Source organism: Macaca fascicularis, chromosome 1 (genome assembly GCF_037993035.2).
Source record: "Macaca fascicularis isolate 582-1 chromosome 1, T2T-MFA8v1.1".
Classification (NCBI taxonomy): domain Eukaryota; kingdom Metazoa; phylum Chordata; class Mammalia; order Primates; family Cercopithecidae; genus Macaca; species Macaca fascicularis.
Window position 1 is genome coordinate 168,134,691 of NC_088375.1, and position 13,833 is coordinate 168,148,523.

The window sequence follows — 13,833 nt, forward strand, 5'->3', positions numbered from 1 at the left end:
AGAATTCATTTCTGCCAAATAAGTACAGGCTACACTGCTGTTTTTAAGAAACCATCCTCTTCTTATTCCATTTTGGTAAATTTCTAAGCAATAGTTAAAATCCGTAGGACAAACCTTGGCTTAAGAGGTGGCCTCTCTGCCATTTTCATGGCTGATTTGAGACCCATTATGCACTCAATTCTGCATTGTGAAATCCAGGCTGGGGACAAATTTCTGCCTGTCATCTTAGGAAAGGCCAGGAGTTTTGCACCATCCTATAGTGTGAAAACAGAAAATCAAAGCCTGCATAGAGCTGCTTGCTTCTTTCCTGATCAGCTTGCTGCTTTTTTGAGACAATCTTGGCTGTCACAGTTTCAGGTTGGGAAGGGTAATTTAGTAGAATAAAATATAGTTTAAATAGCATCTCCCCAGGGAAAGTTCCTCCTTACACTCAATATTGAATATACAAAAAGATCATCAGCAAATAATCATTTGATGCTTGGCTAAAAACCACTGGACAGGGAAAGCATTTAGGGAGCATAAAATTCTTTTTTAACCTAATAAGACCCCGAATCAGGAGGCAAGAGGCCCGGGTATTTTCCTTATATTTTTCATTCTGTTGCAATTACATTCTCATACAACTACAGTTTATGGACCAAATTTGCTGCCCTCCTATCCCAATAATATGATGTAAACTGCAGAGATAAAAATACCTTGTAAGAATTTTTATAATTTTTTAACAGTTCACTGAAAATGTCTGTGTGGATAACTCTGTTCATGACCTCTCCTGTCTAATGTCAATTTCAGAAAACAAGTTTCCATTGTAAATGTTTAATCAGTGTAGTCCCAGGAACCCAGAACAGAAAACCTTATCTTCTTGCCCAACTTATTTGCTTGCAAGCTCTTTCCTAGCTCCATCTCAGCTCCCTGCAAACACTTCAGGCTTTTCTCTCTCAAAGGAGCTGGGAGCTCTGTAGGTTCTGAGCTAGGCAGCAGCCCTGTGGTTTGATTCCATTAGTCTGAGCCCAGATCCACTGCAAGCAAACTGCAGCATTTCTGCTTGCAAAACCTTGGCAACCAGGTTCTAGAACCGCCACATACACTGGCTGCACATATTCTTTAACGCTGTTCCGCCCAAACCTTGCTTGAAGCCAGTCAACCACAGCCGAAAGCATCCTACCTTCCATCATGGTGGCAGAATTGCATTCCTTAATTTCCAAGGAGTCTGAAAAAACACAGGAGGATACGATTCCAGGTCCCAGCTAAGTCCTCACCACGCCGCTGCTGAGGTCTATTGCGTCCGCTGCCGAAGCCAAAGGAGATAAGTGTTAACCCAAAAGACAGGCCATGGATGCTGCTGGTGCTGCTTCACCTACAGGCAGGCTACCAGGAAGATGCTGAGAGAAAGGGAGAGGAAAGGCAAGCCGGCCGAGCTGCACCGCCTGCGCTGCCTCGGCCAATCCCTTCAGCTTTGGACCGCGTCACATGGTAGCCAGCCTGCATCTCCTGACACAATACCCCCGGAGAGCACACAGAACCTATTTCCCGTCCCCATTCCCCTCCACCCCCATCGCCTCCCGTTTGTCACCAAATACACAGCCCCTTCCCCACCTGGTGACGCACTTCCCCCGCCCCTCCTCGTCGTCTCCTTAAGCTTGCAGCAGCGGCTGGGTGCCCGAGATTAATTCCAAGGGCTGCCACCTTAACAGGGGACTCTGGCGTGAAAGGAGCACCTAAGTGGCTTGCTGCGGAGGGGGTTCTTTTCTTTTTCTTTCTTTCTTTTCTTTTTTTTTTTTTTTTAAGAAAAACTTAACAATTCCGTGCAGCCTGAAATCTTAGCAATACATTTTTAAGCTCCCATTCCGGTGTCCTTTTACCCTGAAGGAATTCCAAATGTCAGTGTCGGTGGCCTCCGTGCACATCTGTGCGCCTCTCTCTCTCTCTCCGTCTCTCTTTCTCCCCTCCCACCCTTCATTCAAGAGAGAAAAATCAATCCGACTGACGTCACATCATAAACAATTATCCCCAAAAGGATGATGCAGAAGAAATTTCACCCCAGCTGCCTTCGTGAGAGCCAGGGAATTAATTGCGCATGACATGCCGAAGGGCTGGGAACTGTCATTAAAACAAAGAAACAAAAGAACCCACCCGAGTGGGGCTCTGGAATCAAACTGGCAACGCTTGAGATCATTTCTGGGGCGGGAGGCTGGAAAGGGGAGCAGGCAGGGAGCGGAAGCCTGAGCCCGACCAAAGACAGCTGTGCACGCCGGCTCCCTCCCACTCCAACCTGGGCACGCCGTCCGGGCTACAGACGGGACCCTGCGGGGCGCCCTTCGACGACCGAGTTCGAGTCCCGCCGCCACCGCGTCCTCCCTGCCAAGCGCACACGGGAGCTGCCTCGCTTCCCCAGGTGGGGAGCTTTTCTCGCAACCGACTGGGAGTGCAGCTGCCAACTGCAGTCTCTGTAGGAAACAAACTTTCTCGTAAATGACACGTTTCTCCGCAACGCGCCTCCTGCATCTGGAGTTGCCTTCAAGCCCATTCATTCACCCAAGTGGAAACCTGGAGGGAGGCAGTTGTGCCTGGTTGTGGCGGAGCCCAGGGTTTTGAAGCTTCCAGGGATGGGATCTGGGTGCTGTGCAGCTGCCTAAGTGGGAAGTTATGTCACTGGGCCTGGTTGGGTTGATTCTGTCACCTGACTGCTCTCCAGAGAACCTGGAGCCTTCCAGAAGGGCTCAGGCCTGGGGAATCTACGACCCTTGGTTCCCCTCAAGAAAGCTCAGACAGCTAAGGAAGAAAAGGACGGGGCAGCCTATGAGAGGAAGAAGGAAGAGAAAAAGGAAAGGAGATGGGAGGAAAGGCAAAGCCTTCTTTAGAACTCAGGAAAGACAACATCAGAAGTGCGTGTTTCTCCCTGTACAATCTCACAGCATGACCAGGAGAAAAGTTGTTACAGTAGAGAGCAATTGTGAGCATCAAATGAAAATGTACTCAAAATAACTGTAAGAAGATGCATGGCATGATCAGGGTTGAGCCTGTAATGTATTATTAATCATTTATATTAGCAATATACTCATAAACTTTTTCTATTGCTCAGGCCTGGACATGGCCTAGCTCTTTCGACCAAAGCAAATATGACGTCCTGGTGACTGACTGATGTAGCATATTCATAGTTAAAAAACAGAACACAGCTCCTTAGCAACTTAGAAGTTTTGAAAAACCCATTGTTCTCCCTAAGGACACATATTTCAGTGGCCTCTAAATTTCAAAATGAAAATCTCCGGGGAGATACAAATACTTGTGACTTTTTCCTTATGTCTCTAAGACAGTTAAATTTTAAAAGGGGAGTGAATTCTTAAGTAAAACCTGCCTTGAGTACAACTTACACTGCTCTGAAAACGACAGGGGTATTATCGCAAAAAGGATTAATTAGTGTGTGTGTGTGTGCGTGTGTGTGTGTGTGTTTAGCAATTTTTTTGTAATGATTAAGAACATTGATAGTTATTGGTGTCAAATAGATGGGCACCAAGGTTTGTTTCTGCCACGTAATGAGCTCTGTGACTCTGAGCAATTTATGTAATTCTCTGTGCCTCACAGTTTTCTTATCCTGAAATGGAGAGAATAGTAATACCAAGTTAATTGGGCTATAAATGGTAATAATAACAAACCTGTATTAATGGCTTACTATATGCCAGACAGTATCCAAATAATCTGACAGTAAATTACTTAGCATTGTGTCTGGAGCATAATAAGACTGGCATGTTAGCTTTTTAGTATTAGTATTATTACTACCAAAGGGCTGGCAGATGCATCAAAGAAGTTTGCAGCCAACTGGGAGTTGTACCAAAGGCACAGAGAACAAGTTAGTGAAAGACCAGGTGATGCATCCAAAGATGTAACATGTTGGAGATTTCTGAAAGGCTGCTAAGTGGGAAATCAGAACCAAATGAGGTTAATTAGGAAAGACTTCTTTTTGTTTTCTTACAGAGGTGAAATTTCAGAGTTCAGAAATTAATTGGAATGGGCTTGAAGTGGTAGTTCTAAAGAATATAGGGAGTTGTAAGTAAGTAAAAAGTCTCATGCAAAATCTGGAGGTGAGTGCAAGCACTGAGGTGCAGGAGTGGGGGCCATTGTTAGGATGTAAGGGAAAGGCAGAGAAACCCAGGCTGCCTGCCTTCTTCCTCCCAATATAAGTTTTACAGTGTGTTAGAGTAATCCTCTCTAGGATTATTTGGTATGGGTACACTTCAAGTTTTCTTTAGACTTGCAGCAACTATCTAGAGACAGCAAGTCAATGGAAAGATTCTTTTGGTCAATGACTATTTATAGGAAAAGCAGAAGTGTGTAGATATTGTCAGAAAGGGATGTGTATTTAAAGGTGGTAAAGCTAATCCCAAAGGATAAACTTCACCACAATTTCATCAGCTGTGTGTATTTTACCCTTTAAAAAGAAGACGCTATTACCAATTATAAGAATATCCAATGAATGAAGTTGTTTCAATAAAATTTGCTCAAATATATAATCAAAAGAGATTATCCTAATCGTGGTATTTTCTCATAGGTTTTTTTCTTTTTCTTTTTCTCTTTTTGAAAGAGTGTCACTCTGTTGCCCAGGCTGGAGTGCAGTGGTGAGATCTTGGCTCACTACAGCCTCTGCCTCCTGGGTTCAAGCTATTCTCCTGCCTGAGCCACTTGAGTAGCTGGGATTGCAGTCATGCACCACCACGTGCACCTGATTTTTTTTTTTTTTGTATTTTTAGTAGAAACGGGGTTTCATCGTGTTGGCCAGGCTGGTCTCGATCTCCTGACCTCAAGTGATCCACCGGCCTTGGCCTCCCAAAGTGCTGGGATTACAGGCGTGGGTCACCGTGCCTAGCCTCTCATAGGTTTTTGGAAAAAAAAATTGTTTCGATCAAGAAGAAAGACAATCCTTTAGGTTGTGATTCAAATTTTATCACTTCATAGTATAGTTTTTGCTTGCCAGCAAGGGCAAAGGAGAATATCTAGCCTCCAAAATCATGGAATACCTTTTGCAATTCTGAAATGAAAGTCAAAGGGTATATGGAAAAGATTGGGTGAATAATTGACTTGCATCAAAGTGCAAGAATTGCTCAGGAGTTCAGCTCAGGATGTGAATGTCAGCCCAGATCGTACAAGGCTCTGATATGGTACTTATGACTGGTCCAAGACCAAAAACTTAATTGCTGAAGTCACTAGACATTCAACATTTTTTTCTAAAATAATATTTGCATGGTAGTAATGACTGATTACGTCGTGTTTTAGAATGAAATCTTATTATATTCCTACTATAAAAGCTGAGCTTCTTCACTATCTCCCAATTTTAGGTTTAAGGGGAAATTTGTTTGTATTTTAGAAAGAGAAAGAAGACAATGAGAATTGAGTCACAAAGAAAGGAGGAAAGAAAATTAGCACTAAAATATGTATCCAGATTTGTGTATTTGTTTGTGTATCTCCAAGGTAGTGCTCTTAACATGACAATTGACTCTGCCCCTTTTGCTATCCCCATTGAGGTAATTCAGTGAATGTAGAAGGAAAAGTACTGCCCAAGTCCTGGAAATTGGCAAGACTGAAAAATTGGAATTCCATGAGATGATGCAGATGAAAAAGAGATACATATATCTTTGTGTGTGTGTGTGTGTGAGTGTGTTCCCATGGTTATTCTACTCTTGGCTAAAATAAAAGAACTCCAACTTGAACTAACATGGGCAAAAAGTGAATTTATTGAGGTAGCTCATAGAATTATGGCAAGAACTGAACAGCTGAGGGAAAGCAAGAACCAGGACACTCCAGGAAATTTTGTTACCTGAACCAAGTACTCAGAACTCTCTCTGTCTCTCCCAACATGTCATCTCCTTTTCTCTTACCAATTTTTCTCAACATGATCAGAGCCTGACCATTAGCATCCCCTAAGCTCACCTCTTCACAGATTTACTAGCCTAGATCTCCTTCAAAAAACTTCCAGGGAAGGACTGTGATTGACCTGGCTTGGATCATTGTTCACTTTTCAAACCAGTCAGTGGGGACCATGTCGATGAATTCACACGATAGATTTTTTTTTAAACCAAAACTTACATTGGACTTAGTCATATGCTCACTACTGTGACTATGTATGTATATATATACGAGTTTCTATGGCAAAGAGAACCCCTATCATGATGGGATCCAGAGAGAAACCAGCAGACCCTGTAGTCATGCTCCTGTTTCCCTGGGGGGAAGACCCTATGTGCGGGCCCACTTACACCAAAGACAAGACATGCCGTGGTATGCTTGTCACCCATTGGTCTATGAGCAGCCCAAGAGCCACGTGTCCATACCTACATGAGTGCTGAAGAAATTTATATCAGCTGAGAGTACTGCTTAAATAGACTTACATTGATAAGGATAAGCAATAACGACTGAATCCATGAGAAAAATCAACAGTTTCAAAAGAGAAGGAAAATAACTACAGCTCACTGAAGCAGAGGAAATGTCTCCACTGAGGCAGAGGAAATGTAGAGAACTTGAGAGTCATGTTTTTTTAAATCTGTTTTCCAGTTTTGATATAATTTCAGAGATACAGCAGCAATAAATAAGAGCAGATTGCTGTGATAAAAGAGCATACTGAGAGCCAGAAAGAGTGCATGGAAGTAATAAAAACATTCTCATTAAACATTTTAAAATGTTATAGCTATAAGCAGTGATAAAATGGGTACTGCCAAGATTGAACATTGATAGCCCAGTGGCTATGTGCTTGAAGCATAAACCTACAACAACAGCAACTGACCCAAGCATAGTGGAATTCTTTCTCTCTTTGGAGAATCAAATCACTCCAATGCAATTTTGACAGCTCAACAAACTGGAAAAAGAGAAAAAGCTCCATAAAGCTTCAACTTATGAATTATGAAACATGACAAAAATAATTAAAAATAGACTATAGCTCAATCTTACTTATGAATATTGATACAAAAATTGAAGTAAATGACAGCAAACATAATACAGCTTTTCAAGAACATTGTATATTATATTAGACTTTAAAAGTGAGAAAAAATAATTCAACATTAAGAGAGCTACTAATACAATTTACAATATTAAGCTTTTAAAAAGAAACTTGTATAATTATCTTCATAGTTGCCAAAAAGATATTTGATAAATTTCAATTTATATCACTTATTAAATAAATAAATCTTAACAAAGAAAGAGATATAAAACCTCCTTAGGATGCTAAAATATACATATCTTGACCCCAAATTGGCCATGTTTTAAATGGAAACATAGTGAAAACATTTTCATTATCAAGAATAAAAATCAAAAATAAGACAATTATTCTTTATCATCACTGTTATTTAATATTTAATACTATTTTATGGATGCTAGCCAAAATATTAGGAAGAAATAGAAATAAAATTATGTCAGAGATAGTGGTACATGCTTATCACACTATTTTCTCCATCTGGATACACAGGAAGACTGTATTTGCCAGCTTTCCTTGCAGCTGGATGGGGTCAAATGACTAAATTAAGACCAATGGAATTTTTCAGGCCTGGCCTTTACAAACATCCTGCATATTCTCCATACCTTTCTTCCCCTCCCAAATTTCAGGGAGCTGCCTGGCCCTTATCAGACTTTGAATGTGTGAGAAAACTAAACCTTCATTATGCTAATCTGTATACTATGTATATAAATATTTACATATGTATGCATATTATACATGTCTTAGCCTGTTTGGTTACTATAACAAAATGCTATAAACTGAGTAGCTTATAAACAACAGAAATATATTTCTCACAGCTCTGGTGGCTGGGAATTCCAAGATCAAGGCTCTGGCAGGTTGCGTGTCTGATGAGGGCCTAGTCTTTGCTTCCAAGATGGTGCCTTGTTGTTGCATCCTCCAGAGGCAATACTGTGTTTCAGACGGCAAAAGAGGTGCAAGGGCAAAAGGGCTGAAGATTGTGTGGAGCCTCTTTTATAAAGGCCTTAATCTCACTCATGAGGGAGGAGCCCTCATGGCCTAACCACTTCCTAAAGGCCCAATCTCTTAATACTACTACATTGGAGATTAAGTTTCAACATGAATTTTTGACAGGACCCAGACATTGTGTCCATAGCAGTGACCAATAACTTCTCCATTTCTCTCAAGCAAATTCAGATTGGCTATCTGTCGCTTGAGGAGGAGTCCTAAATGATTAAGTCCGTTCCAGGAAGTACTAACGGTCAAAAATCATTAATATTGAGACCTGTAAGCATATGCAAAAAGCAAATGAAATGCTAGAAATAGGAGATAAAGCCAAGAAGTTGCAAGTCAGACAGTACCGAAAGTGGATTAGAGAGTGAGAGACAATGGAAGTGAAATCATTTAAGACCACTTACTTTGAAAGAGCTCTGTGAGATCTGAAGTTCTTTTCTTTTTAAAGGTCACTAGCCAAAATAAGAGGTCAGTGTTCAGCTTAGTTCAAAGATATGGATGAAGTTAGAGAATAATCAGAATATTATAAAATAACATAATTTCTTTTAAGAATCAAGCCCAAAGAAGGCCATCACCATCCTAAAATAGTGTTTTTCACTGGTATCCACTACCTTCTTTTTAATGACCATTACAAACTAAATAAATCTTACACTAGAACCAAGGGAAAAAAATAAAAAGGAAATAAAAGACATTTGAATACATGATATATCATATTAGCTGAGTAACTTAGGTTATATAGAATTAACTCTTAGAAGAAAAAGTCTTGACTCTTGGTATACTTAATTTCAAAAGGATAATGTGTTGAGGTTTAGATTAGGAGACAATCAATCTTTGACAATGAACTGCAGAGGCACGTACCATCTTTAATTACATGGCTACTTAAAAAAAAGCTTTCTCGCTCTGTATTTTCATTTTGAAAATATAATATATGAACTTAATTTTATAACTGCATTTAACTGGGGATAAGAGTCAAGTAGCAAACCCTAAGATGTCAGTAATTCATTGGTTCACCTTGTAATTGCCATAGCTACCAAGGACTTCAGTGCCTTGACCTCGGGAAGGGAGGGGTGAAGTTTGGATTGAAGCTTTATTTAGCAAATCCTTTCCATTCAAAACCTATAAGCTCCTTGTGCCTGTCAGCTACTGTCCAGAAGGGGCCTTGTCAACAGATCCCATTCAAGGGGGGCACTGCAGAAGCAGCGAAAAGTAGGAGGAGCCTTGGGGGCTTCTGCTATAATCAGGCCTATCACATGTGCATGTGCAGTGCTTTTACTGCTCAATCTCAGCTGAAAAACACCGTTGCATGTGCACAGGCCAGTAGAAATAAACTCCAATTGCTTCTTGTAGGTTTTGTGATTATCATCCAGAACAAGAACAGTATCCAGCCCAACTCATTTCAGAATCTACTAACAGTATGAATAGTCTGACAAAATTTGTTGAAGACTGAGAATTTAAATGGATCAATATGTGTCCAAGCTGTAATATTAATCCTGCAACCTATTCACCTAAGGCTTTAAAGATTTGGAATGGCTTAGGGTTTATACCCAAAATATTGGAGATGCTTATACAATTGCTTTTTTCCTTCTTTAAGAATTGGTTGTGCGCTAGTTACTCATCTTCTTGGATCTAGGCCATGGTGAAATATTTCTAACATAAAAGGGACAAATTACTAAGTTCTCTAATCTTATCTCTTTTACAGTTGACAATTAAACCAAGTTATTAGACCCATAAAATGGAATCAGAGAAAGGTCTTGCTGAATAAATCTTTTCAATTTCAGGGTTGCTTGATAAATAGTGACAGGGGATATAAATTCTATTGTGTGAGAAACTCTACACTTTAAATTGGATGCATAGAGTGGACTTGAGAAATGGATTTGAGATGAGAAATATATTCTCTTTGTGAACAAAAGCAATGTCGTAATTGCTAATTTTATTAAGGCATTAACTGATTATAATTCAGTATGTTAATTTAACATTATGGGTGATAAGCTTTGCGCTATAGTTCTGGTCTATAATAACCCTGGGTATATTTGTAGCCCCATTGTCAGGCCGTGCCTTTTTCAGTTTCTTTGAACCAGCGTCATTGATATCTTTCATCTGTAGCTTCAGCTGCTCTGGTTGTGAACCTACCCTGACAAAAGCTGGAAAAAATGTTAGGGATTGCATTCGTTCCAAACAGCAGGTGAAGCCTAGAATGATTTGTGTTTGCAGTGTGGTATCAGTGTGCAGAGGACGAACTCTGAATTCTGGAACACACTCCACTGTTATATTCTGGTCTACCTGCCTAATCTGCCCTTGGTTTTCCTGCTGGTTTCTTCACAGGACCTGCTTGAAAGGGGCTCAGTCCCATTTTCTGGTTTTACCAAACAATTTCCCTAGTATCCATTTTCCACTGGCAGTTTTACTTCACTGGGCACAACTACCACAGGGGTAATGGGTACTGAATATAAACCAGCACTAGATGGTCACTCACTGTATCAGTCTCGGTTTGTTCAAGAAAATAGAGCAAATGCAAGTATTAACAGGTATAATTGGGCTTAATAAAGAAAACAGGGCTTACACAAATATGGAAAGAACTGGGGAAATATTAATCTGAATGGCTGAGGCTGGAGAATCCAGAAACAGTCACAAATATCAGAGTGAAGCACAACAATAGGCAGAGAATGGTGCCACTTAAGGGAAAGTTTTCACTTCTCTGTGGCTGCTAGCTGAGAACTTGTGAGGAAGTCTGGAGACGTAATGCGTGGAATTGCAATGACTTTCCCAAAGTGCTTCTACCTTTCAAATCTCATGCAAGTTGTTCTTACTGGAAAATTCGAATCCAGGACCATGTGGGGAAGATTTTTAGGAAACCTGTTTCTCAGGCTCAAAAAGGAAATGTCAAGATGTTATCAAATTCAATACAACCAACCTAGCAGAGTCTCCTCTAGGGAAACTTAACATCTATTCTTGTTCTTTTAAACCACATTTAACATCTAAATAAATAGTATAACAACATCATGCTTTTAAGTAGCACAGTGCAGCTATCCTTTAATAACAAAAGACTAACAAGCCCTATTCCTGAAGAGGAGATTCAAGTCCTCTATGTCATTTTAACTATCTCCAGATAATGTCTATCCATCTTTAGCTGAGTTATGCTTACCCCTTTGATGTCCTGTAATATAATACAGATACTGAAATATATGGTTAATCATTCTTATAACATCGTATATTAGATAATATAAAATTGAAGATATGAATTCATTAATGTATATAAATGTAAACAAAGCAGTAAAGAAAATGAACAAAATTAGTATAATTACTATTTCTGTAACTGATGATTTGGTAATAATTGGTGTTTATATCTTTCTTATTTCATTAAAGTTTGCTTAGTCACTTTGTCCTCAGTAAGCAGTTTAGTTGGTTGTAGTTCTTTGCCCAGTGGAGTTACCCAAATCTTCCCTAAGGATCTCTGTCATTAGTGGTTCTGTCTGGATTAGGTTTCTATAGTTTCCCATTATCTTTTGCTGTAGGACTTAGGAGTACTAAGAGGCACTCCATGGAGTCTTCTGAATTCTAGTCACACCCTCTTTACTCCCATTTTGTACTAGCAACTTAATTTCCCCTTTGTAATCAGGATGAATTGCCTCAACCCTGTAGTAACACCCTACTTTGCTGTTGGTCCAGTGGCATGAGGTGTGCATAGTGGCCAGAAGGTACTCATAGCTTCTGGTTCATAATGACTATTTTTATTTCTTTTCATCTTAGGCGTTAAGATTTTACATGCAGCAAGCTCAGGTTGCAAGAACTGGAATGAAAAATTTTGCTGATAAATTTTTAAGAATAATAATGACAGAAGTCAGTTCTATTTCTACCCCATGGTTCCTAATTCTATGTGTGTTGGCTATAGGTGAAATAACACAATATACTGATTGCTGATTCAGAACACATGCCAAGCAAAGTGTGTCAAGCAGCTAAAGCCCTGTGCCTTCAAAAGGCCACGCCAGTGTTATATCAGTTACCTGCCTCAGGATGATGGGAAACATAGCAAGACAAGTAAATTCTGAGGGTATGAACCTACTGCCGCATTACATTCACTATAAAATTATTTCTTGGTTAAAAGCATTGTCTGTGTAGAATAACCAGACTGTGAATAAGGCATCCTGTAAGTCTACAGATGATTTTATTTTAGTAGAATCATTGTCAGTTGGGAAGGCAAATCCATATATATGCATATATAGTACATAAATGTTTGTGTAAGTACAAACAAATCTCTGCCACCAGGCAGCTGGCTGGCCCTTCCAGAGAACAGTACCATATTGGAGAAATCAGTATTGATCTTTGTTTTTGGCTGGCTAGTCACTCAGTACAGGATATAGCCAATAGTCTTGGTGAGGGCACAGTCTTTATCCCCGCTGCTATGGCCATTTTGATCAAACACATTGGGCAAGGAAAGCTGTAGCTGGAGAAAGAGACTGATTGACATCCACGCACAGGACCATCTTGTCCCTTTGATTATTGAAAGTCTCCTCTGTCATGGTAGCCCTTTGGTAAACATTTACATGGGAACCAAATATTCTCATATTCTGTACCAATTTGGAGAATTGTATTCATACATCCTTTCTTCAGATCTCTTTGTGAACAATTTTCCAATTTTGTGCCTTCTAATTCCGTGATCATCCAGCTAAACTGTTAACCACTGCACACCCCCCACTCCCCGCCCCAAAACAGCGTAGATCCATACCTTGGCCTAGATTCCCCTCCAAGCAAAATGAGCAACAAGTAGCATTACTCAAAGTTCTTTTCTCTTGAGGGTGTCCTTTACTGCCATTCTTCAGGGTCATCCCTGAGTGCTGCTGATGTGTTGCAGCTACACACATTCAATTGTTACCAGAATATAATGCAGAACCATCTGTAAAAAAAAAAGCTTTGTTGTCGCAAATAAACTGGTCATAGGGGACTAACCATAAGGCCATAGGAGCTGAGTAAAGGAAATGAAGTCTTGCTACTGGAGTAGAAGCATTAAGAGTCTGAGTCATTGGCCTGTGCAAATTACTTGTGCCTTCAAAACCTGCTCAAGTCCTGTCCTATATGTATATCTTCTACTTGATGATGAAGTGCTGTTGTATACATCCAAATTTATAACTTGGGGAGCCAGAAAACACACATTTTATGATGAGAAACTTAGGTCACATGGTAAGTTGGTGGGCAAGCTGAAAGCTGTTTCTCAAAAGAAAAATATTTATCACAGAAGACAACATAGCTTTATTAGCTTTATTACAAAATTCAAAGGCTGGCGGTGTTATTTATCTTTAGGAGCCTGCCAAGACTTCAAACAACATTCGGATCTGTCACAGGAACTTCACCACCATTAGATCTGTAGTGTTATATGGCTCAAGTGGTGAAGCGACACGAACTGTACCTGTTGCAGAGCCTTCTCTTGCTCTATATCCCACTCAAAACTAGCAGTGTGAAAAGGTTACTCAGTACATGAATCAAAGCAGCATGACTAAGTAAATTATAGATAGCCTGAAGATCCAAATGGGCATCCTAAGTGTTATGGCTTTTTCTAGTGGTTAAAACCACTTGTCTCTCACTTTCTAGGTAGTATCTCAATATATCCCAGACTACAGAACTCCTAGAAATGTTACTGAGTCTGCAAGTCCTGAATTTTGTGGTCCTACCACCTGTCATGGGTTTTATTAAGGTATTCTAGGATATTTGCTGCTTCTTGCTCACCAGTCCTAAACAGCCTGATATCTGCTCACTAATACTAAACAGCCTGATATCACCAATGCAATGGGCTAGAAAAATATCCTATGGAATTGCTAGGCAATCAAGATTCCTGAGTACTGGATTAAAACAGAGGTTGAAGTAAGGCAACATAGTGAAAGTGTACTGCTGCTCTTGCC

The 13,833-nt window shown here is 40.1% G+C and overlaps 1 protein-coding gene across 28 annotated transcripts in view; it reads right to left on the reverse strand.

Moving 5' to 3' along the window:
- The window catches only part of SGIP1 (SH3GL interacting endocytic adaptor 1), a 215,892-nt gene extending 213,951 nt beyond the window's left edge, over positions 1-1,941 (reverse strand). For 15 of the 28 annotated variants that reach the window (XM_045369555.3, XM_045369551.3, XM_005543131.5 and 12 more), the window contains exons 1-2: positions 1,857-1,941; positions 1,160-1,282 (exon numbers count right to left, since the gene is read on the reverse strand). In XM_045369555.3, the coding sequence (XP_045225490.2) occupies positions 1,160-1,169 (10 nt within the window). In that variant the 5' untranslated portion in view covers positions 1,170-1,282; positions 1,857-1,941. Of the gene's footprint in view, positions 1-1,159; positions 1,376-1,590 lie in introns of those variants that run through there. The other 13 variants (XM_015434598.3, XM_074004513.1, XM_074004434.1 and 10 more) reach the window with 3 other exon arrangements.
- Positions 1,942-13,833: the final 11,892 nt, after the last annotated feature.